At 30.6% G+C, this 23,968-nt stretch overlaps 2 protein-coding genes across 3 annotated transcripts; one reads left to right on the forward strand and one right to left on the reverse strand.

The window, feature by feature from the left end:
* The first annotated feature begins 12,426 nt into the window (after positions 1 to 12,426).
* LOC100814318 (telomere repeat-binding protein 3) lies at positions 12,427 to 17,536 on the forward strand. 2 transcript variants are annotated; one of them, XM_003538364.5, is made up of 9 exons: positions 12,427 to 12,779; positions 14,224 to 14,366; positions 14,466 to 15,288; positions 15,384 to 15,620; positions 15,714 to 15,793; positions 15,925 to 16,157; positions 16,316 to 16,630; positions 16,711 to 16,774; positions 17,123 to 17,536. In XM_003538364.5, exons 2-9 carry the CDS (start codon positions 14,286 to 14,288, stop codon positions 17,327 to 17,329), a joined length of 2,040 nt encoding a protein of 679 aa, XP_003538412.1. In that variant the 5' UTR covers positions 12,427 to 12,779; positions 14,224 to 14,285; the 3' UTR covers positions 17,330 to 17,536. The 2 variants fall into 2 exon arrangements, with proteins under 2 accessions (XP_003538412.1, XP_006591341.1); XM_006591278.4 differs by having other exon boundaries at positions 15,393 to 15,620.
* A 1,549-nt stretch (positions 17,537 to 19,085) lies between these two features.
* CCS52 (WD-repeat cell cycle regulatory protein) lies at positions 19,086 to 23,308 on the reverse strand. The gene is made up of 10 exons (NM_001250239.2): positions 22,601 to 23,308; positions 21,373 to 21,495; positions 21,183 to 21,287; positions 20,899 to 21,078; positions 20,738 to 20,800; positions 20,231 to 20,425; positions 20,035 to 20,136; positions 19,877 to 19,939; positions 19,645 to 19,713; positions 19,086 to 19,539 (listed from the first exon to the last, which is right to left on the reverse strand). Exons 1-10 carry the CDS (start codon positions 23,147 to 23,149, stop codon positions 19,486 to 19,488), a joined length of 1,503 nt encoding a protein of 500 aa, NP_001237168.2. The 5' UTR covers positions 23,150 to 23,308; the 3' UTR covers positions 19,086 to 19,485.
* Positions 23,309 to 23,968: the final 660 nt, after the last annotated feature.

Here is a 23,968-nt window from a genome sequence, read left to right on the forward strand (position 1 = left end):
GCTCCTCGTGTTTCCATTAGCCATCTTGGACAGCCGCTGCGCATCTGCTCAAGATCCTTGGGAGGTACTAGTGCAATGGAATGGTCTTTCACCATATGATACCTCGTGGGAAGATTGGGAGCAGCTTTGTCAGAACTACCACCTTGAGGACAAGGTGGTCTTCCAAGGGCCGAGGGATGATATGGGCTTACAAACAGAAATGTAGGCAAGAGTCACAAAAGCAAAAGAGAAGGTGCAAGTAGAAACTAAGACCAAAAGAAGGATTTCAAAACCTTATTACCTCAACGATTATGTTTGAGGAAGAATGGTGAGACCAGAAGTTGAGACCACCTTCTAGAACGTCCTTGCTTGGCATTGTCGGTTCCTAGGGGACAATGTGGACAAATTCTGTTAGGACCAAATATTTCAAGAATCTTTTCTGTTAGAATGAAGTCTATAAATACTAATGTAAATAACAAGCAAGACATGAATAAAAATTATCTAATTTCCCTTACTCTCTTCTCTGTTCTTCCCTTCTCCCATAATACTTGCTGGAGGTTTCTGGTTTCTCGAAAATCAGTACATGCTCATCCCTATCACTCAAACTTAAATGAGAGGCATGGAGACAAAGAACATAATATGAGAACACATTTATCTCAAACTTGAAGAAGTAAGACCTAAACTTAGTTGAAGGATATAATCAGGATTGTGATCACGAATCAAATGACATTTGACTTAGCTTAAAATTAATGAGAGTTACATCCTATTGAGATCTTAGTTAGAGGCCTTGAGAGTCTATACCCTTGTCAGGTGAGACACTTGTAAGCTAAACATGTTCCAAACTACCATAACTTGGTCTCTAAAGAAATCCGTCTGAATCCGTTGTTATTAGAAGAAAAAAATAATAAAAAGAATACATAGCCTTATTGTGCAATTGAGATTATACATGTAGAAAAGAGATGGCTTTGGTTAAACCAGTGACTTTTTTTATATGGTTGTCTTTACTGCATCATATCATATAATATAAATTATATGTGTGCCTCTTTTGCCGCCCCATATACCCAACCTTGTGGATCACGTTATCTAGTGACCCTTTTCAGTTTCTCTCTCATTCTATGTATCCAGGAGACAAATAGCTGGCGGAGCAAACGGAGACATGCTGTATTCACAAGTAATCACATGCTAACTTGTTATAGGGAAAAAAATTGGGAAATCACACCCATTACAAACATCATACACCTTCTCTCTCTCTCTAAACTATACTTAACTCGCTTCCTTTAATCCAATATGTACTAATATATATATATATATATATATATATATATGTGTGTGTGTGTGTTTATATCTTTTGCAAGATCTAGGCAAGATCATTTCAATGAGGATCCTGATTGAAATTGCTTCCCATTGTGTGATCACCGAGAAAACTTACACTTTTGGAACGTGCTTCCCAGCTCTCATCACACAGCAAAACAAACTTTTCTTTACGATGCAACGGAATCTTTATTGCCCTTTTTCTATCCTTCTAATCACAATCTGATTTTAAGGCTTTTTTTATGATATTCTTATAGAAGAACATATATTTCTAGTGGGTACTAGAAAAATTAGCACCGCATTGTGAATACACATTATTTTATTTGTCAGATTAAATAAATCAGAATACAATGTACACACTACATAGTATCCTACCCTCCCCCAATTATAAATATGTAAGTGTAATTATTGGGTACAAAGTAGAAAGTTATAAAAGTAAATAAACATAAGCATCTAACTCCACAAATTGAGGATACTAAAATTTGTCACATGGCTAGGTGAAATGATACCCTGTCTGTAGTTTGTATTTTTGTTCTTTGCTTCAATGCCTCAAAAAATAAAAAAGCTTCCTGTACAAAACTTTTTGTACATACATTATCCTAATCTTGATAGTAGCATCTTATCTGATAAGTTATTTATTAATAACGGGATTATTCTCTGCCATCTCGTAATTACAGCCCACCAAATTAACTTAATTGACAAAAGTTTCAATTTCACCATATTCCTTTCTTCAGTTTCCGGCTACCGCTTTAGGAAAAAGGAACATAACCAACTTCTATATTTGTTGAACAAGGAAGCCAACTCTTTCACCAACTATATTTTATTGAAAGAAGTCCTAAGAAAGGGCATAGTTAAGTAACTCGCAATCATAAGGACAATAAATGTTGATATATATGTAAAGAGAGGTGTTAGTCCTTGAATTTAAGGTTGAATTCAATTTGTCCCATTGGTTTGGCTTAATGCCATTATGTGGTTTTGAAACTCGCTAGTTTGCTTCATAATAGTTAATTTCATTAACACAAATCTATATTATTTTATTAATTATTGGAATAATTATAGTGATTGACAATATGCTATGAAGTTTTTAAATGATTTAATTTTCGTCAAATATTTGGATGTACACGTACACTTTTTTTAACTAAACACCTCCGAAAAAAATAGTTCTATATGAATAATGCGAACAATAATGATTGAGTAATACAAAATTTATCAGATTTAATTATATAATTGATCCTTAATTATATTTTAAGGTTAATTTGATTTCACAATTGTTTAAAATTAAACAATTTCATTATATGTATTAATCATTTGATAAAAAATTGATATTTTTTTACGTCAATTGTCAATATAACTAATGTAAAATATTGTATTCTTTTAAATAAGTTGTGTAAAAGAATGTCCTCAAGCTTTATCCAAATTGAGATTTTTGAATCAGTTGTCAAACAACTAATTTTAAATAAAAAAAACATTGTATATCAATTGTATTAACAATTTATGTAAAAAGTATTGATTTTCATCAAATAATTAACACATCTGACGAAATAAACATAATTATTTTGTTTTAAACAATTGAAGAATTAATAATTGAGAAATTAAATTAAACCTTAAATATAATTAAGGGGTCAATTGTATAATTAAATTAATCTATTAACATGCCATTTGTTAGAATGAAATTAAACTCAAATAGGTTTTATTTTTGAGTTTTATGAATAAAAAAAATATTAATTAAAAATGATAGATCAAATTTATTAATCAAAATTAATTATTAGTAAAGCCAATGTACAATTTAAACTATATTAGTGACAAAAAGGGTACGGAAATTTTTAATTTTTTGTATTTTCTTATTAAAAATGTCATTTATCTGAAAGCGTTTGACAAATACATACTATATGCTTGCTTAACATTGAATTCTGGAGTCAAGTCAAGCTCAAATGTGCAACGAAACATCTCAGCAACTGAAATTGACCTTGTTTAGCTATAAGTACGTGTTAATTTATTGTAAGGAAGGTAACGTAAGAGTCACCTCATCCTCCATCATGCTAGATATTTAATTTTGGGCCTTTTGTTAATTTCAATGGGTTTGGTATGCGATCTGGAATCTGGAATCAGCACATGCATTTAACGCGCTATATATTATGGAAAGTATTTTAATGCCTGAAGACTTTGTCAATAAAAAAGACCAGAACTCCTAAAAGATTAATTCCAGAAAGTTGAAACCTAACAAACTCGTTTATCTCTAGTTGTTCATGCTAAGTTCAAAAATATTGCACGTGACAAATTTATTACTATCGAATGCTAGTTAAAAAAAAAAATCTAATACTTCATCCATTCTAAAATAAATATCACATTTAAAAATAATCATCTTAAGTATCATATTTAATTTAACTTTTTAATATAATGATTATTTTTTAATTAATATCTCTAATAGTTTTTATTTTAATTTTTTATTATAATATTAATATTAAAACTAATCTCGTAAAATTACTACTATCTTATTTTATTTATTAGTTTTTCTTGTTTTATGTAAAATAATCTAAGACACTTATTTTCAGACATAGAATAGTATTTTTTTTTTCCTCTCTCGTTTGTATTATGCTACGCTAGGCAATAAATGGATAATAAAAACTCTGCAAATCATATGAATGATATGGAGATGTGAGATGTCCATATAATCCTTAATTAACATATGTTCAGATCTATCCTTGTCACTCTTATGGTGTATTTGATAAGATATACTTTAATAGTTTTATAAATTGATTTAATTAGTTTATATAAGTTAATTTAATAAAAATAAATTTATTTGTTATACATGCATGTTTATTTTAATGGTTTCTAGCTGATTTTTAAATGTTACTAGTATTTCAACTAGCATTTTAGCTTATAATTTAAATTAGTAGGAGTATTTTAATTTTAGTTTGATTCTTTAACTATCTTTTTTCAATTTCGTTAGTTTATTTTTAATTCGTGTCAAAGTTTTATTTATTTATTTCATAACAATATTAAATCTCACCGTTAGTTAGTCAAAATCTCACCATATATAATATGAAGTACTTCGCTATTTTATCACGAGTGACAGATCCAAGCTTTGAGAGCTTGCTTGATTTGTATTTTTTTTAAACTAATTTTTTCCCTGCATAAAAAATATTTGAGGCTAGCTTTTATAGATCTTAGTAAAATAAATATTTCCATACTGAAATTGCGTTGAATAATGTTACAACAAAAGAAGAAAAAATGGGTTTAACTTTTTATTGTTCCAAATCTAGCTTTAAAAACATAAATTTAAATTCAAATTGATTTTAATTTACTCAATGAAACACAAAGTATTACAGTATATTACTTGCTAAAATTAAGCAAAACAAATTTAAGTAGTTTATTGTGGCTAGCTACACAAGTAGTTTCCTTGCCACTGTTCCACTGCATATCGTTTCATCACTGACTTTATAACTCGCTCTCTCGCACCTCAATTCTATAAATATAGTAGGAGTATTACTTTAATTAGAATTAGAACATGCATGCCTCCTTTTTACCTAACCATTATTTTATAAAAAATTCTTACTATAGTGTAAAGGGGCTTTCACCATTAGGGGTATTTTTTTTTCTAATTTATCCAATTAAGGCAGTTTTTGAATTATTTATGAAATCAAAATAAATTGTATGGATGGTTACCACTTTAAACACATAAATTGTATGATTTTTGGGACTTCAATTTTTTTAATGAAGTCGTTGAGACAGTTTTAACTTTTTTATTTTAAAGAAAAAGATTACGACTTTGAAGTCGTTTGATGTCCTACGACTTTAAAATTGTGAGTTTCTTAATGTCTTCAAAATCGTGTACTTATTTATCTTTTGTAACTTATTTTTTTTCTAATGTTATAAATAAGTTATTTATTTTCTACATTTATGTTTCTAATATTATTAATTATTATTTGCAAGGGAATTAAAAAGAAAGATGTAAACAAAATACTTAAATTTTAAAAAAATGTAATGCACATAACTTTTTAATGTATATAATGAGATAAATGAACTAATTTTAAATAAATCTAAAAAATATTAATCGTGTAAAAATGAAGGATATAATCGTAGTAATTATTCATATAATTAAGCAAGTTAATACCCTATATAATTGTGTGTACTTTCTAATTTGATGTTTATGGATAATTTGTATTATTCAAGTTATTTTAATGTATTATTTTTTTTTATTTTAAGAAGATTTTATCAGTAAATTATTTTCTTATTTAAATTATTTTAACAAGTATTTTTATTGTTTTCGTAGGATTAATTTTTAAAATTAATTAATCTTTAAAGTCAAAGTACAATTCCCGACTTTAAAGTCGCAAGATAATTAGCGAAGTCATACTGTCCCATATGACTTTAGTTCATTTAATTTTAAAAAAGAAACAAAATTAATAAAATAACAAAAATCATAAAATAGTTTAGGACTTCATTAAAAAAAATTAAAAAAAGTCCCGAAAATCATATGACTTCTATATCTCAAGTCGTAACCATCCATATGATTTATCTCCAATTGGTAAATAATTCAAAAATTATTCCCATTTAATAAATTTTAAAAGGTAAAAAAAATGGTTGTTACAAGTATTTACCTTTATTTTGTAACCCAGGTTACCGAAGAGGAGTAGCACTGCAAGAGAAGATAAAGCCCAATTAGTAGAAATCTATATCTCAGCTGGAGTGATTAATTAGTTTATCGCTACTTGTATGGTGATGATTAGAGAGGTAAATAAGTTTAAGCTTAACAGTAAGGTTAAATTAATCAATAAGTCTTGAATTATTTTAGCATATATTGTCTTTTTTTTTCACATCTATCTTATTTCTCTTCTCTCTACCAAATAGGGGTTAAGTGATTATATATTGTTTTAGTGAAGTGGCAATGAAATTTTATTTTTCATTGTGATAAGTTTCATTTTACTTAAAATTGTTTAACTCAAAATTAATTCTAGATACAGAGTCAATTTTAAAATATTTTGTAACATAAAATCAAACATCTAAAATTCAATCTAAAATCACTTCTGAATCCAAAATTAATTTTTTAACATAAAATGAAACACACTTAGTTTTCATGCTCCGTCGTCAATATCCATATTGAAAAACCTTTCCAACAATTCGAGTCTAAAAATTAACATTCATATTATACTCAAACCCTGTCCATAATAATATCCTTCCATAGAACCGATCTATCATTTTATTTTATATATTTAAAAGTGCAATATTATGGTAAAAACATGTACTATATATAAATTGTAGCAACTATATAGCTGTAATGTTGTCACGTGTAAATCTAATTAATATTATATTGTAGTGTTTTCTATTTCAGAAGTGAGGAAAATCTCACATCAAAATTTGGCAGAATCTCATCCTGTTAGTATTCATGTTTCGAGCTTTAGTTAGTTAGATGTCTGCTAAAGTTGTGTTCTATACTTCTATCAGTGAGCAAATTACGAAACTTGACTTTTTTCTGAAAGGAGAAAGAAAGAATCAATTTCGAAACAATAGAGTTGTAGAAGGTTGTATAAGAAAGATAGTAATTAGAAAATAGAAAATAAGAAAACGAAAAGGATAGTAATTGAAGAGAGAAAAAAAAAAAAAAAGATGTGCGTAGTTTGTAGCTTGTACGCTTCTCTAACACAAGACCAAAGTTAAAGAAAAAAAACTTGCTCCACCCGATGGATTCCTTGTTTTAGATTAGTTAAACATCGTTGGCAATGGTAGAGCAATTGGTAACCAAATATTTATATTTATATAAATAATGTAAGAAATATTATATTATTATCTATACCAAAATATTGAGGGAATACTATTTTATGTAACTGTTTTTGGTCTCCACACTTTTTAAATCATTTTATTCTTACTCTTAAAGTAATAACAATATTAAAGTAGTAATAATAATTAATCATCTTTAATATTACATATTAAAATGGACTCATTAACTAAAATTAAGTAATCATCTACTAACCACTCTTCAGTTTTATTGGATAATTTTATTTTCAAATCATTTCTTGAATTTTAAAATTTTCTTTTAACTTACATTAACTTCCCACTACTATATATATATATATTAACTGTATTTAACTTCTATTTATTTTATTATTTAAAAAATTTACAGAAACACCCTCTTCCCCTAATTATTATAAGAACACTAGGAAAAATGAGGCACTTTGTGTCTCACGGTTTCTCCATTTTTTTAAAAATAAAAACATAACAAAGATGAGGACAATTATGACAAACAATGTGTTTCTTTTTTTAAAAATAAATCATTTAAATATATGGAAAATTGATTATTTTTTAAATGAATTCATCAAATATTTTCTTCAAACACATTTAAGTTTAACCCTAATTTTCGATGACTCTATCTTTATCTTTGTTTTCACTTTCATTCTTTAATATATAGTTCATGTTGTAGATATATTTTTGTGTCTTCTTTTGATTTTGCTTGTTTATTGAATACAATTTTTTATCAAGGATGAGAATTCCCATTCGTAGTAGTAGTTCGCATTGAGTTGTGCACACACAAAAAGTAACAAAAAAAAAGGGTGAAGTTTCTTCTATTTTGATTCTCTTTTAAAAATAAAAACCGTTAATTTTTAATTCAAAAAACCACATGAAATAATACATTGCCATGTTATAAAAAATAATGATTAATATATAATTTATGTATCACATGATAAACGACATCAACATTATATATGAAAAAAGGTTAAAAACATATTTTTAATAAAATAAAAAAATAAATCGAATAATATAAACTCTAGCAACTAAAAGCAAGAAAAAATAATAAAATATAAAGACTGAAGAGATATTTTTCCCAAAATAATAAATTTATATACGAAATGAGATAATCGGATTTATTTAATCGTTATAGATGAAAGAAGTAAGAAGAAACACAAAGTGACGAATGACCCATCGGAGAACCCGAACCCGGCGGCAGTTGTTATGTTTGACCCGAAAGGTAATTGAGAAATTGACACGTTTGGAACAATAAAAGAAAGTGGGACCCGCAAGAAAGTGACGTGAATGAGTCACAGCACCGATAAGATAAAGTAACAAAACAAAAAAAAATGTTAATAACAGAAGACATGACATACTTTGACACGAAACTGTTATCCGTATATTAGTGTATGGTATGGTGTCGATAAATAACCGCCAACAACTTTTTGCGCCCCTCGTTTTTTCTTTCCACCCCACGATCTACCCAATTTTCCAACCATTCATTATCTCTTTTTTTTTTTTTTTCATTTCATTAATGAAAATGAAATATATTTAACCTTTTTTATGAAAAAAGTGTATTGCCAATGTCATCAACTTGTATGTAATTAGCAAATTCTTTACTTTCTTTACGAGACGATTACTTTTGAAAGTAACATTTTTTAAAGTTATAGTTTTTAATTTTTTATATTTATTTTCTTTTTAATCTGAAATATTTATTAATGTTTTTTAATCTTTTCTATGTTAGATAAAATTTTATTATTTTTATCCTTTCTGTAATTATATATAACTTTATTATACGTATGATTTAATAAGATAATTGTTCAACTTCCAATTAATTTTCTACTAACTTTTTAATTTTCATTTAATTTTTTTAATTAATTTTTTAAGCATAACTTGTATACATGTTTTTGCATAGTTACTAGGTTGATTTGACGTTTTTATGGTCTACAACAATATCAAAAAGTCAGAAAATTGATAATATATATATATATATATATATTTAATTATTGTGATTTAATTTATTTATTTTTGAAAATTTTAATATATAAATTAATTATTATGGTTTAGTTTTTCAAACTTAAAAAATTATTTTTTTAGATAATTATTATTTTGATCGGAAGTAAATTTATTAATCTAAAAAAGGAAAACACTTCCCTTAAATAAACAAAAAGAAAAACACTAATCATTATTTTGAGAGAATCATTAATAATATATTAATGAAGATTAGGAAAAATAGTCATTAATTACTTATTGTGGGCAAGGTTGCACAGGTTAGAGAAAAACATATATATATATATATATATATATATATATATATATATATATATATATTATGTTTTTTACTGCATCATCAATATTATAGTATATATCATTGAATATTATTTTTATTTTTCATGTAATAACGTAAAACAATTTTTTTTAAAATCAAATATTAAACAAGTAATTTTATATTGTCTTATGATTATCTCTTAAATTAATATATCTCTAAATCAATTGATGGAGTAAAGTATATGACTTTTATAAATATTTTATATTATATTTAATTTTTATGAATAAAAAAATCTCTTAAATTTATACAAAATCAAATATGCATACCCTTGATATATAAAGGTAAGATACTGATTAAAAAAAATGTAAAGAAAGTATTATTATACGCTTGAATCTTACGCAATCAAAGCGATTTTCTTAACTTAACATATTAAATATCCTAAACGTGTATCCAAACATGTTTCAGCTAAAAATAAATAAAGCTTAAATACAATTTTTTATTCTATTTTTTAAAATTTTATAATTTTAATTCCTTTATTTTAAAATGAAAATATTTAACCTTTTATTTTTAAAGATCCGTAATTTTGAACCATGTTTTACAACAGAGATGTTTAGTTCCTTATTTTTTCTAAAATCTTAATTTTGGCCCATCCCTCAAATGGAAAGCATTGCTAGATAACAGATTAATATCGATTATAATATAGACTAAACAAATTATCTTATATCACATCATTAAATTTTATTCATATTAAATTATTTTTAAATTATCAATGCCTTTTGAATGCTTTCTGAATTTGATAAAAGAATTAAAATTATAAATTTTATAAGATTAAATTATTAAATGTTTTTATTTTAAAAAAGAAAAATAAAATTGTGAAATATAAAAAAATTAAATATTTTTATTTTAAAATAAAGAGATTTAAATTGTATATTTTCTAAAATACGAAGACGAACAAAAATTTGGATATGAATATGGTTAAGTACTAAGATACATGTATATGATCATATGCATATTTTTTGTGGATACCTATTGCATCCCATGGCAATCGCCATTCTTATTATATATTAAAACCATTTAAATTTTTCTCTAGTAAAAAATTAACTATATTTGTTTCACAAAAATTATTGAATTTTCGGAAATGTGAAAATGAGAATATATCTATGTTTGTTAAAAAGTAATAAAAAAATATTTTTTCACACAATTCATTTTTCAAAAATACATAATTTATGTTTCTTCATCTTTCTATTCTCATATAAGGGGTGGAAAATCTTATATTTCCATAAAAATATTTAAAATAATTTTTTACTTTCCTTTTATTTTATCTCACTTATTAAAAGGTATTTTAAAAAAATACAGCTATATATTTTCATGTTTCTTAAAAGATAATATAAAATATTTTTTGACATAATTCATTTTCAAGAATTAATATTATATATGTTTTCCATTTTTCTATTCTCACGTAAGGGATGAAAAATCTTATATTTCCATAAAAATATTTAAAATAATTTCTTACTTTCCTCTTATTTGATCTCATTTATTTATTTGATAATTTTATTAAAATATATATAAAAAATTCCAAAAAAAATAAAAATATTTATCAAATATCTTTGATGAGAATAGTATCCCCAAAAGTAAATTTTAAAAAAATATTATTCCTAAAACTATAATCATATATGTAAACACAAAGACTCCTTACATCTAAAACTTGTACAAATTGTTACAACCTTTTAAACTTATTTAACCATTCAAGTACCATTGGACCCATATTTCAGTGAAATTCTCCTTATGGTTGCATATTGTGCTTCCCGTACTAACTTTTTTGGTGTAATCTAATTTGTACTTTCCTTGAGCAATGAAGAGAGAAACCTAGACATGTGAAAATAATAATCAATTAATCAATATACTTTGCAAATATGAAAATTTTATAAATTCTCATGTATTATTCTGAAAGAGTGTTCTGATTAGAAGAGATAAAAAAGAGTCAAAATTCCCTTTTACCTAATTTTGTTTCCCACTAAAAGTTAATTAATTTTTGAAAGAAACTTTTTTTACATTAATTACATTATCTTAGTTTGATAAATTTTATTTAATTATCTTAAATATGCACTTAAAAATATTTAGTTATTTTTCTCTTATATTTTAACTTATTCTTCATTTGAAACAAACAGCATATGAGTGTATACTTATACTTATATTTTTATAACATTATCTGTTCAAAATGACGTGTGAACACTATACCCCATCCCAACCAAAATAATATTTATAGTCATTCTTGGTATAACTATTTCATTTTTTGTATAATTATTTCTATAGAATGAGGAAGATACCAGAAACTGCAAAGGAGGGGTCCATTGATTGAAAATCGAGTCATCAGTGGCATTATTCTTTATCTAAAACTAAAAATATTGTGATGATGACCTATGAACACCAAATTATTATATTATCATTATTAATATGTATATTTTTCATAAAAAATGGTTGGGAGACATCTCATATGCTATCCTACCCCTAGAGAAAGAAATAAAAAAGAAAAAAAATTATAAATATATAAAATTTATGTTCTGATGATGATAAAAAAGAAATAATCACTAAAAAATAGTAAAAAAGAAATAAAAATTATGAATGATATATTTAAAATAAATAGTAATTCATGTATTATTTTTTCATAACCGAAATTTATAAAAAAAATTATAAAAAAACAGTACTAACTGAAAAGGCAAGTAATTAAAGGACCATAATAATAACTATAAACTGAAGCAACATGAATTCCCTTCAATCAAAAATTCATTTAACACATGAACTAAAAAAAAGGGAAATGCAAAAAAAGATGAACCACTCAAAGGGATAAACAATGAAGGTAGTAATAACAATGGACATTACACACTCTTGACTCTAAATCCTTCTTAGGGAAAGCCAAATCCCTCATGTTTTCTAATCCTGTCAAGGAAGAGTGAGGCTTACACGTGGCACCAGGGAACACAAGCAAAAGGGGTTGGGTTGAGTTGAGGGTTAAGAATGGGTCTAAAGAGGTTTTTGGTGGTGGAAGGTGACCTGCTATAGCCGGTAACATATACTCTTTAACCGGCTGGTCCGGTTGTGTGGTCAAAACCATGAGATATAAAGGGTTTAAGGCCACTGTTGCGTGGTTTTTGTTTACGGTATTGGTGGGTTTATCTATCTATTATTCTATCTACTATTGTTTCGTTCCATCTCACAAAAACAAGAGAGAAAAAAAAAAGAAAAAAGAAAATGAAAACGAAAACTTCACGTTCCTGAAAGAGAGAGAGAGAGAAAGTTAAGGACTTAAATGGTTTGTTTCAGTTCGTGAATTCCATTAGATCTCTTGCATTTGTAAACAGTTTTGCGGGGTTTTTGCTTTGTACGCAACAAGTTGTACTTTTTTTTCCTGTGTCGGAAAATGAGTTTCATCGGAAACTTCGTTACTTGATCGAAGTTTGGTTCATCGGATCGAGTTCGAATGCTGTTTTTTCAGGAGGTGAGTTGGTGGGTGAGGTTTTATATTTGTCAGAGGTTTTGAATTTCGTTTTTTTTTTTGTGTGTGTGTGTGTGTTTTTCTTCTCATGTTTCTCGGTGCGATCTCATCATGGTTGCGTGGTGGAGATTGCTTGTTAACTCTCTCAGTCTTTTTCGTTGAATTTCGGAGATGCAGAGAACAGAATTGTGGTTGCTTGTACGCAATTTTGTTCTTACTTCTGAAGATTCTGTTTTTTTTTTGGGAAAATAAACAAGGGGTGTTGTTGATTTGAGAATTGAAGATCCGATCGTGGAAATTTGGTTGGGTGTGATGTATGCAACTTGTTCTTCGTTTGTTTCAACGAAAAATTTGATTTTTTTGATGGGGTTGGGGTTTTTGGACTTTTTGTGTTGAGTTGTTCAGGGTCTTCGATTTGGCAGAAGTGCTTCAGGGACTTTTTTTAATGGAAATTGATTGCTTTGTGTTGATCTCGCACAATTAGAACCCAGAAACTGATTGCAGCATGTTTTTGCTTTTATGATGATCATGCGTTTTATGATCTTTCCTTGCGTGTGTGTGTTCCTTTCTAATTTTGAACTTTCGATCATGGATTTATTTAAAATTCTTTAATTTGCCGACATATCGTGAACGATTGTGGAATCAGTGATTTTTTTCCATCAATTCCATGGAATTCGTCTGAATCCATGTTAGCATTCGGCTTTCATGTGATCAATTTCCTGTTTCTGTAACCACCATGATGTGGAGTCAACTTTCTAACAATTCTACCCATTTTATGTGCGTTCTATTGTTTATCGTTGTGTACTGTTCAATGAAATTGAATCCGTGAGTCAAATGGGTCGTTTTTGCAATTCCTTTTAAATCTGACTTTGTTTATTCCTCATGTATTCATTTGGGACATAAATTGTTCTATACTGGATCAGTTAGATGGATTTTATGACAGATTTGGTTTCTCTGACGTCTTGCTTCTTTAAGTTTTTGTTTTTCATATTTATTTTGGTTGGCCAAATTAAATATTGTGAATTATTATTGCTTTTCATGGTGTACGATGGTTTAATTAACTCCTATATAAGTCCATGAGAATAGAAATTGTTGTTTAGCGTGTTTGGAAACATATTTTACAGCCAACAAATTGCATCCTTGATGTGAAAAAAGTAAAACCTAAAATTGTTTTGATGTGAAAAACCGTGTCCTTGATCTGTTTCCAAACACACTAGTTCTCAATTGAAGTTTAGAGTATTCAAGTTGCATTCCTTGTTTTGGTAGTGTATGAAGAACCAATAACGGTTGGGCTATATATATTTTTTCATTAAAGTAACCATTGATTTGAAATAGTTGCAAATTTCTTATTGCAGTGGTATTTGTGACATTGCTTTCCTGATTTGCAAAATTTAGCAAAATGTGAAAATTAACTTGATATACTTGTCTTCCTTCAATATTATGACAGTGACAAAAGAATCTGGTGTATTTATGCTTCTGGTTATTGGATGAGCTGTATATGTTTTAACTATGGTGTTGAAGAAGAGAGTAGATCATGGATTTGATGGCTTACGAGTTCCTGTTATACCTAAAGCTCCTAGATCTGCAAGAGTAAGTACCAAGTACTTTATGCAATTGTGGCAATTGTTTTATGTATTTCATTTTTGTTCATTGAACTCTATTTTGATCCTTTTGTTGATAATTGTTCAGAGGAGGATTGCTTTCAAAAAAGCAGTTGAAGATGGTCAAGTTTGTGCTATTGAACTACTGGCATCTTTAGCTGGTCAGTTGTTGCAGGAGAGTGAAGGTTCTGCTTCCAGCAATGCATCTGAAGGAAATCATCATCCCCCCTTTAGCCAAGGTGTCATTGAGCAAGATATACAAGATGGAGTTAAACCATTAAAGAAGGAGGAAATTCATCAGGGAAGTTGTGTAGAGAGTACTTTTAAGACCGAGGTAGCCTCACAAAACAGTAGTCAGAAACCTCTTTCACATACTAAGACGGGACATGTTTCAGTTAATAATAGTTCTGACTGTTGTGAGAAAGTTGAAGCTGATGTGAAGTCTGAAATTTTCGAATGGGATAATAAATTTGGGAATTATTCTAATAGATTAGTAGAAACACGTGAAAATTTTAGGAAGTCTAGTGATGGTAAAATAAAGAATGGGTTTAAACGGGAACAGGAGGCTGGAAGTTCATGCATTCGAGGATCAAATTTAGCTGATAAGTGTAGTTTGGAGGGCCACTTAGAATTGTATGTATCTCCTGCACTAATTGACTCAAAAAGTAATAAGAAATCTCCATTTCATAGGAAATCTTTTCCCAGTGCTTCCTTTTCCAGGAATGGGAATGGTATTAAGTTAGGTTTTAGAGATGATGACGAAAACTTTTTAAGGTGCAAAAAGTTTTGCACGAAGCCAAAGGCTTTTAGGTCTCCACGACGCATTGCACACCGAAGAATCAGGAATTTGATGTCTTCCAAATACTGGAAGACAGCTCCAAAGTTGAAGGACTCTGAACTTTCTAGATCTGGTAATGTGGCTTATAAATGTGCTAGCAAATGTACTATTATTTGATGCATGCTATGTCTATGAGTTTGATTGTGTCTCTCACTGAAATTAATATAGAATTTGCAGATCTAGGAGTACCTCGTTATCATAAGAGGAAGACTTGTTACGGTTTTGAAAGATCTCAGCACAATGCCATTGTTAAAAAGAGGAAATTCGTTGACCGGGTTTCAGGAGTAACTTCTGATGGAGGATTCAGTAGTGAGAGTGTGTCCAATTCACCACAGAAAGGGATGGATGGAGACAAGCCTAGCTCATCTGCAAAATTGCATGTACCTAAGGCTAAGGATTCTCATGGTAACTAATTCCCTGATATTCATTCATTCGGCTTGTCTTGATTGTTCATTACACTTGATAGTAACATATTTGCTCTGTATACCTTGTGAACAGTAAAGTTTAGCATAAAGTCAATAAGGATTCCAGAGCTTTATATTGAGGTTCCTGAAACTTCAACTGTTGGTTCACTAAAGGTATAAATAGAGACAAATAAAGAGATAGCTTAACTTCCATTTTTTCAATAATTCATTACCGTTGTCAAAGCATCATTAATGCATTTGCAGTCTTGTCTTGCTCTAACCTTTGCATTATATATTCTTTGTAGAGGACTATCGTGGAGGCAGTGATGGCTATACTTGGAGGTGGTGCACATGTTGGTGTTCTTCTTCAGGGGAAAAAAGTTAGAGATGACAATAGAACACTTGTGCAGACTGGTATATCTTGCAATGAAAATTTGGATACCCTGAGTTTCATGTTGGAGCCCACTTCACTACAAGCTTCTCCAACTGTTTGTGTTGGTGATCCTTCTTCTCAATGTGAAACATCCCAGCCTACCAGGTGAGCCAAATTTTACGACGATTTCTTTTTATCACCACAGCTGATTTATGAAGGGAAATGGCCAAGGTTAATTTATGGGGTAGAAATAATGATTCAGTTCTATTCAGCCGAATTTTTATTTTGATACTATTGCTAATGTCATTATTTGATTTTTCTAGGTCCACAGAAATTCCTGTCTTAGATTCAGGAATTACTGATACCTTGCACGACTCACCCTTGCTGACATATCCGGGCAACCTAATTGAAAGTAACCATGAGTCTACTTCTTCACTTGCGGACACTACACTTGACAAACTAACACCTGATTCCAGAGCGATAGTTGTTGTTCCAGCTACCACAGAAACATTAGCTGTGGTTCCTGTGAGTCAGAAAACCAAGCGCTCTGAGTTTGTACAGCGTCGAACCAGGAGACCATTCTCTGTGACTGAGGTAGAAGCACTTGTTCATGCAGTTGAGGAACTCGGAACTGGGAGGTACGATGTCATCAATAACATCACCTTTACCTGCAGATAGACAGCAAAACTGGCTTGCTGATAATGTTTATGCCGTGCAGGTGGCGTGATGTTAAGTTGCGAGCTTTTGAGAATGCAGACCATAGGACTTATGTAGACTTAAAGGTAGATTATTTCTTTCCTTCCTTCTCTATGCACCAAGTACCCTTTGACCACTAGAATGATAATCCATGTAGGGTTACTTTACTTTGGAGTTACTTATGGTTATGGTTAGTTTGGTATTGCCCTTATGATTATTTTGGTTGGTATCACGGTTCCTTTTTGATCCTATAGAGATTCTCAGTTGATACCTTTTTAGTCCATTTCTGTTTTATGGTTATCATTCTAATGGTTTTTGTATGGGTAATAGCTTTAATATTGTGCTTATTTTCTGTAGATGATTAGTTTGGTTATAAGGGCATAGGTGTTCTAATGCTATTAGCATTGCTTAATTGCTACTTTATGTGGATACAGGATAAATGGAAAACATTAGTGCACACCGCAACAATCTCCCCTCAACAAAGGAGGGGAGAGCCAGTACCTCAGGAGCTCTTGGACAGGGTTTTGGCTGCTCATGCTTTCTGGTCTCAGCACCAAGCCAAGCAACATGGCAAGCATCAAGCTGGACCAGGAACCTTGAAGATTACAGAAGCCTCAGCTGAAAGACCTTGTGTGTGTTGAAGGTGAGAAGGTGTCCACTTGTGATATGATGATGGTGTAGAAAGGAGTGGTGGTGTTGACAGGAAAAGAGGAAGACAAAAACTTGTACATTTTGATTTGATTCAATTTCATGTAATATTCTCACACCAAATTCTTTGCCGGCCATTAATTGCATGCAGGGTTGGCATTTGTAAATGATTTGATGCAATAAGATTGTTCTAACAGGAACTTATGATGTTCTTTGATTTTTTTTTCTTGATTTCTTTTGCATTTATGAATGTTTGTAGAAATGTAAAAAGAACATAGAACATGACGACCCAAAGGAAAAGGTGAAAATGTTCTTGTTATTATCTTTCATTTCATTTATGGAAATTATTGTTCCCACTTGTTTGATACTTAACTTTCTGTTTGCTGAATTGGTTCTTGTTACTGTATTGTTTGTTTATTTCTGCTTTTAATGGTGAAGAACTGAAGATATACTACAATCAAGACTGATGAAAAAATATATTTTTTAATGTTATTAATAATGAAATTGCAGTCCTTGATTAATGATTGAGCTTTACCAAATGAATAATTGATTGCTCACTTATTGGTTATTTTGTGTGTTAATAAAAATTGAAATCATATCTTATCGTACAAAATACTTCAATATAAATTCAGGGGCAGGGTCCACCATTATTGTGTGTTGTGGCTATGATTTCACTTTATAAAAAGTAGATGAAGACAAAGTAGACTTGAGGATATTGTGGTTGCAAGGACGAATATTCCCCCTCCTCCGGGATCCTTATCCACAGCTTACACGAAATTCTAAGGCACGTGCCCAATGCAAATTTTTTCAATCAGAATTTTTTTTCTCTTTTTTTATGGCTTTATAAAGAAGATCGTAATTGATTGGTGTAGAAATATATTTTTATTATTAATTATTAACTAGATACTAAGTAAGTGTAGAATAGATTGAATGGAAAATAATATTTATAAAAGTGTCAAAATATTTTAATAAAATATTTAAAGTTGAGGTTTGACAATTAAAGTCTTAATGCGAAAAGAAAATTATAAAAATAAATTTTAATATAATAAATACTGATATTAAAAAATATAAAGCAACTAAAGTTGATGTTTGGCGTAAGCTAATTTCAATTTTAGTTTGTAGAATTTTTTTTTTGTTTTATCTAAAGAAACTCACTTGTATATAAAAGAATATAGAATTGGATTTCTGGCGTTGTCAAATACCAATATGTTATATTCTTATGAGGGGTGCAATTGCTGTCCTCCGTAACCCGAAAGTAACTAATCTCAAAGTACTGTAGATCTGATAGTAGTTTAACATTTGATTTATTGGGGTTAACTTGGAGCACAAAAAAGAACCATGGTTTGGTGAAATGAAATTTACACAAATTATTTAATTTTGTGGCATTTTGAACACCATGAGACATTTTCTGTTTTAATTGCTTTTATTGTTTATGTTGTCAAAATCAGCCAAACACAAATACGTTCTATTGCAATATTCATCAAGAGATGTATATTTAACATGTCCATATTTAAACTTTAAAGCCAAATATCTTTTTTTATCAGATGAATATGAACAAAGAATATTTTCAGCATGAGTTTGAAGCTCAGACGTCAATTAATTAGTGCATGGTTAATTGACTAATTAGTGCTATAAGTTGTAACAGGAAAAGAATTGAGTGCAAAGTTTCAGAAATAGAAAAGGTGTAAGTTTCAAGAGAAGAGAAAAGAAACAATGAATTGGAACCACTATTATAACAACTAAAAACGGTTGAATTTAGATGCCGACATTACAATTTATAAGTTCCTATGTCTGTGTTTGATATATTTAAAAACTTTACAATGAATTGAGAAACCATTATTATTATAACAAGTAAACTGAATTTAGATGCAGACTTTACAAGTTCCTCTGTCCGTGTTTGATATATGTTGCAAACTTACAATGACAATGACAATATTGAGAACTTTACAAGGAATTGAAACCATCAATATACAAGTAAACCAATATATTGATGTTCCTATGTCCGTGTTTGAAAACTCGCAATGATTGGCAATATTATTTCATATACAGATATAATTAATTACAAATTATTGAGATAGCTTTCTTCTTTCCTCATCTCTACCTCCTCCCCTCTCTTCCCTTCCTTATTCCATATGGCATAAAAAATGGATCATCGAATTTGTGTGCGCCCCAGTGACCAAAGGCCTGTATCTTTAACGGGGGCCTGAAGAAAAAACCATGAAACACGGGACATACACAAATGACTCAAGAGAGGCAAAGCATTGTGAAGAGAATAAGAAGCATAATTGAAATTGGTCACAATGCTTACCGGTGCTTTCATTGATGGGAAAACATTCCAAAACCGTAGAGTCTCATCCCCTGCACCAGTTACTATTGTCTGCAATTGTTCCACATAAAGTTAAAAAAATGTTACAAGAATGAATGATTTTCTCTTCATAACATAAAAATGTATCATGTATATATAATATGTTATGTGGGGACATATACCCACCCCGATTGCTGCGGATAAAAAAAATGTTACGGGGACATTTTATTAGTACCTGACCATCAGGAGACATTGCAAGGTACAGCACTCGCATGCTGTGGCCAGTTAGAGTTGCAACCTAATCAAAATTTGTCCATAAGGGTTAAGGCATATACAATTCAGGATGTAATTTCTCAAAAAAAATATCTAGAGTTGTCGAAGTAAAGTAAGTACCTTTGTCAATGATGGATATTTCCACACCATGATCTGATTTTGGGAGTACCCATGAGTACTTACTAGTTCATTCACATTTTTACTCCAAGCAAGGTTGCAGACCTGCAAAGATCATGCAATAAATTATTAGTTGACAATTGAGACGGCAATGTACCAAAAGTCTTAGTGGATAAAAAAATGGACTAAGAAATAAAACCTGGCTCCCAGTGTCAACACAGTTCAATTGATGGCCATTTGTAGTGTTCCAAAAACGAATGCACCTATCAGCGGTTCCACCTCCAGACACAAGGAGACTGCTTTGGTGAGGTGACCAAGCAATGGCCTTCACAGCAGCAGTGTGCTCGGTAAGTCTCAAAACTGGTTGCTGAGAGTGTTGATTCCATACCAGGAGCTGCTCATATAATAAAACATGACATTGAAGAGGTAAACCACAAAATAAACAAACAAGGAAGTATAATAAAGCACTTTTTTCTTTGTGTTTCGTGACTTATTTCTTGAAAAAAATAATTATTTCAATAAAAAATAACTTTCTGTTTTTTTAGTGTGTTTGTCTAAACTATTTTTACTTAAAAAAAAATTGTTTTATGCTTATTTTGAAAAGCAATCCTATCTGCTTAATTAAAAAACGCTTATTTTAATTTTTTTTTAAAGTTTAAACAAACCAATCTTTAACCTTGTGACAAGGAAAGAAAGATAAGTATACCTGATTATCATTACCACCAGAAGCAAGTTCCCTGTCATCACAGGACCATTTCAATCCACATACCTGTACAAATTGAGGGATAACAATTGCTATCAATTTCTCTGCTTTCAATTAGCCTTTAACATTACAAGTGCAATGTGTATTCTTCGAAATCCTTTTACCTCAGACTTGTGACCAACAAGCTTGCTAACAAAGTCACCTGGAACCCTCATGTCATGCTGAAGTATGTTCCTATCTCTGCTCCCTGAAGCCAAAATGCGAGAATTCCATGCCAAGACACCAGTCCTTGTCTGATGCCCACCCATGGTTCTGACCTTCTTACACTGAGTTCCATCCCAAACCTGTACCATAAGGCAAAAAGTGTTATCTTATTCTTAATCATAAAATGCAATCAATAATGCATCTATGATTAAAACTAAATCTAAATATACTAACAACAAAGTACCTGAACTTGGCCAAGATTTGTACCAATTGATATAAAAGAACCCTCCCGGGTCCACTGGACAGAACAAACACCATCATAAGGCCCCAAGTCACATAACTTAGTCACCTGAAAGCACATAAAGATATTTCACTTTAAATTTGAGAGACATTTTTTATTGATGTTGTGAAATTGTTGGCAGTTTTGGACTCACTTTGCTGTTTGAAGCGCTCCATAAATAAACACAAGTGCCTAGCCCCACTGCAAGAACATTTTGTGTGGACCAGTCCACCAGATTCAAATAAAAGTCATCTTGAAGTGATGGTGCATCCAAAACCTGCACAACCTTGTCCGGTTCAGCGATCAACATTCTAGTTCAATAATCCAATGTAAATCACAGTAGGTTTAAGTTCTGTTCTTGCTGTATTAAGACCAACTCTCTCAAAAACTTAAGTTTGGTTAATACAAACACAGAAAGCACAAAAGCATGGGTTTGATCAAAGAGGCTCCAGCTCCAATATTATACGAACGATCAACTTTTCCCAAATCTTAAATTGTTTGGTAAAGGCTCATATATCTTTTGGTGGATGGAGCCAACGACAGCAACATCCCACCATTTTCTACCAGGTGGGGTAGGCTACTAGGTAAAATGCCACATTGTTACCCCTTCAATTCTGAATAATCATGTAACCATTGACCTCTATATCATCCTTCTTTTTTCTACTACAGTTTTGTTTTTTCTACTAACAAAAATTATTGCGTGGTCCAGCATCACCACATGTTCACAACCAATTTCTATGTGACATTAGTCCAAATTTTAAATTTACTTCCAAGATCATAGGCTCTACTACCACATGCATGTTCAAATCATTCTACCAAAATTCTTTTGTTGATAAGTTTCACATCACCCTAACTTTATAAATGTACTATTTTTATTTGTGAATTAGGATATTCACTCTAGAGTGAAAGACTAATTTCTTGAGGCACTAAGATCCTTCTAAGAAGTTCACTTCTTTTAAGAGATATTTTTTAATACACACAATAGAAATCTATAACAACCTATTTAATGGACAAAGTTATCTTCTCAGCTATGTCATGTTGACATAAATGTACTATTTTTTTAAATATATTTTTATGATAGGTGTCATGTCACTATTTTTATTTGTGAATTGAGATATTCACTCTTGCGTGAGAGACAACAACTGATTTCTGGAGACATTAGGATCCTTATAAGAGGTTGATTTCTTTTAACATATATTTTTTAATACACACAATGACACAAGCTTTGGGATCAAAATCTATATGTTGCATCACGACCTGCTTAAAGGACAAAGTTAGCACCAGAATCCATGTGCAACAAGTTCACCAAATGCTACTGTTGCATCAGATTCAGGAATGCAAAAGGCAAAGGTTTTTCTTATCAAAAAGACAATTTTACTTGCCTTGTGGGGTGTCTTGGGGACTTTTCTAGGAGGTTTGGGAGGCGGTGTGGAAGAGTCAGAAGTGAAGCCATTCTGCTGTCCCAAAATGGACGGTGAATAAGGAGAAGAAGGCGCGGCGGAGTGATCGGTCTTGAAGCGGAGCATGTTCTTGCTGGGACTGAGAGGCGAAGGAGGAGCAGCAGCACCTGCAGGAGAAGAAAGAGAAGAAAGAGAAGGAGAAGCAAAGTCAGATCCAAAGAGTTCCGATTTCAACAACCTCGAATACGCTTCGTTACTCCCTTCCTTCACCGGCGACGGCCTGTCCACGAGCCCGAACGTGTGCAGCCTCGAGGAGGATCTGCACGGGATGAACCGGTCGCTGCAGGCCGAGTTCGATTTCGAAGGCGATGTGAGGTTAGAGATGGAGCGGAGAGAAGAAGGAGAATTGAGGGTCGAGATGGAAGAACGGAAAGAAGAAGATGCTGGCGCGGTGTCGAGGCGGAGTGAGGTTCCGGACATGCCAGCTGGGAGCTTCAAACCCCCCGATTTCTTCGCATGAGGGGATTCCATTTTCAGCTTTCACAATGGAGGAGAAAGAGATGAACTAAAAAAATATGTTCTTGGGCAATGGAAGAAGAAGAAGAAGAAGAAGAAGAAGATGATGATGGCCTCTCTCTCTCTTTCTGCGTGTGTGAAAGCAAAGAGAGAAGCTGTTGGGTTGGTTCCAATGGGTGTATAGTTTTTGGGGCATATAAATTTAACGGTCGAATTCTGAGGAGCGTGGGAGGGAAAGAGGTTGGTTTTGGTAAGCTTATAAATTTATTTACTTTAAAGAGATTCCAACGGTCATTTAGTAATTAGGTTTCTCACTTCTCAGTAGTAGTGTGTATACATACACATTCCGCATAGCCGTTAAGGATTTTATTTTTATTTTAAAAAAATTGTATATCTGTGACTGTGTGCAATGTTTGTTAATTTTTATATAATTTTTTTAATATTGGATCATGGGGGATTTACTTTAGGCTTTTTCCATATACGGTTTTTTTGTAATGAAGGTGTGTTTTTTTTAATTGTTTTTTAATGGATTTCGCGCGTTATGTAGTATTTATTAGGAGGATCACTGTAATTATGGTAATTATGTGATTATGTATTTGCAAATGTTTTGGAAATCATATACATGTTTGAGGAATTATGAGTAAATCATTTTGAGAGAATCTCGTGTGATCATATTTACAAATGTTTAGGAATTTATGTATATTTTTGAGAAATCATGATCAAATTATATCGACAGAGATTTTAGACACAAGATTAGAATTAGGAGGGAGTAAACTATCAATCGTCTCACCTAAATAGTCCTTAAATTAATGAAATTATATAAGTATTAAATAT

The sequence above is a fragment of the Glycine max genome, chromosome 11 (assembly GCF_000004515.6).
Source record: "Glycine max cultivar Williams 82 chromosome 11, Glycine_max_v4.0, whole genome shotgun sequence".
Classification (NCBI taxonomy): Eukaryota; Viridiplantae; Streptophyta; class Magnoliopsida; order Fabales; family Fabaceae; genus Glycine; species Glycine max.

What these genes read in the sequence shown, in the direction of transcription:
- LOC100814318 (XM_003538364.5), top strand. Translation starts at nt 14,286, where the DNA reads ATGGTGTTGAAGAAGAGAGTAGATCATGGATTTGATGGCTTACGAGTT. An exon ending in AAGCTCCTAGATCTGCAAGA is followed by an intron (nt 14,367 to 14,465) that starts GTAAGTACCAAG and finishes ATAATTGTTCAG; the next exon opens with AGGAGGATTGCTTTCAAAAA. An exon ending in TAAGGCTAAGGATTCTCATG is followed by an intron (nt 15,621 to 15,713) that starts GTAACTAATTCC and finishes CCTTGTGAACAG; the next exon opens with TAAAGTTTAGCATAAAGTCA.
- CCS52 (NM_001250239.2), bottom strand. Translation starts at nt 23,149, where the DNA reads ATGGAATCCCCTCATGCGAAGAAATCGGGGGGTTTGAAGCTCCCAGCT. An exon ending in GTGTTGACACTGGGAGCCAG is followed by an intron (nt 20,137 to 20,230) that starts GTTTTATTTCTT and finishes TGATCTTTGCAG; the next exon opens with GTCTGCAACCTTGCTTGGAG. An exon ending in TCCCATCAATGAAAGCACCG is followed by an intron (nt 19,540 to 19,644) that starts GTAAGCATTGTG and finishes TTTTTTCTTCAG; the next exon opens with GCCCCCGTTAAAGATACAGG.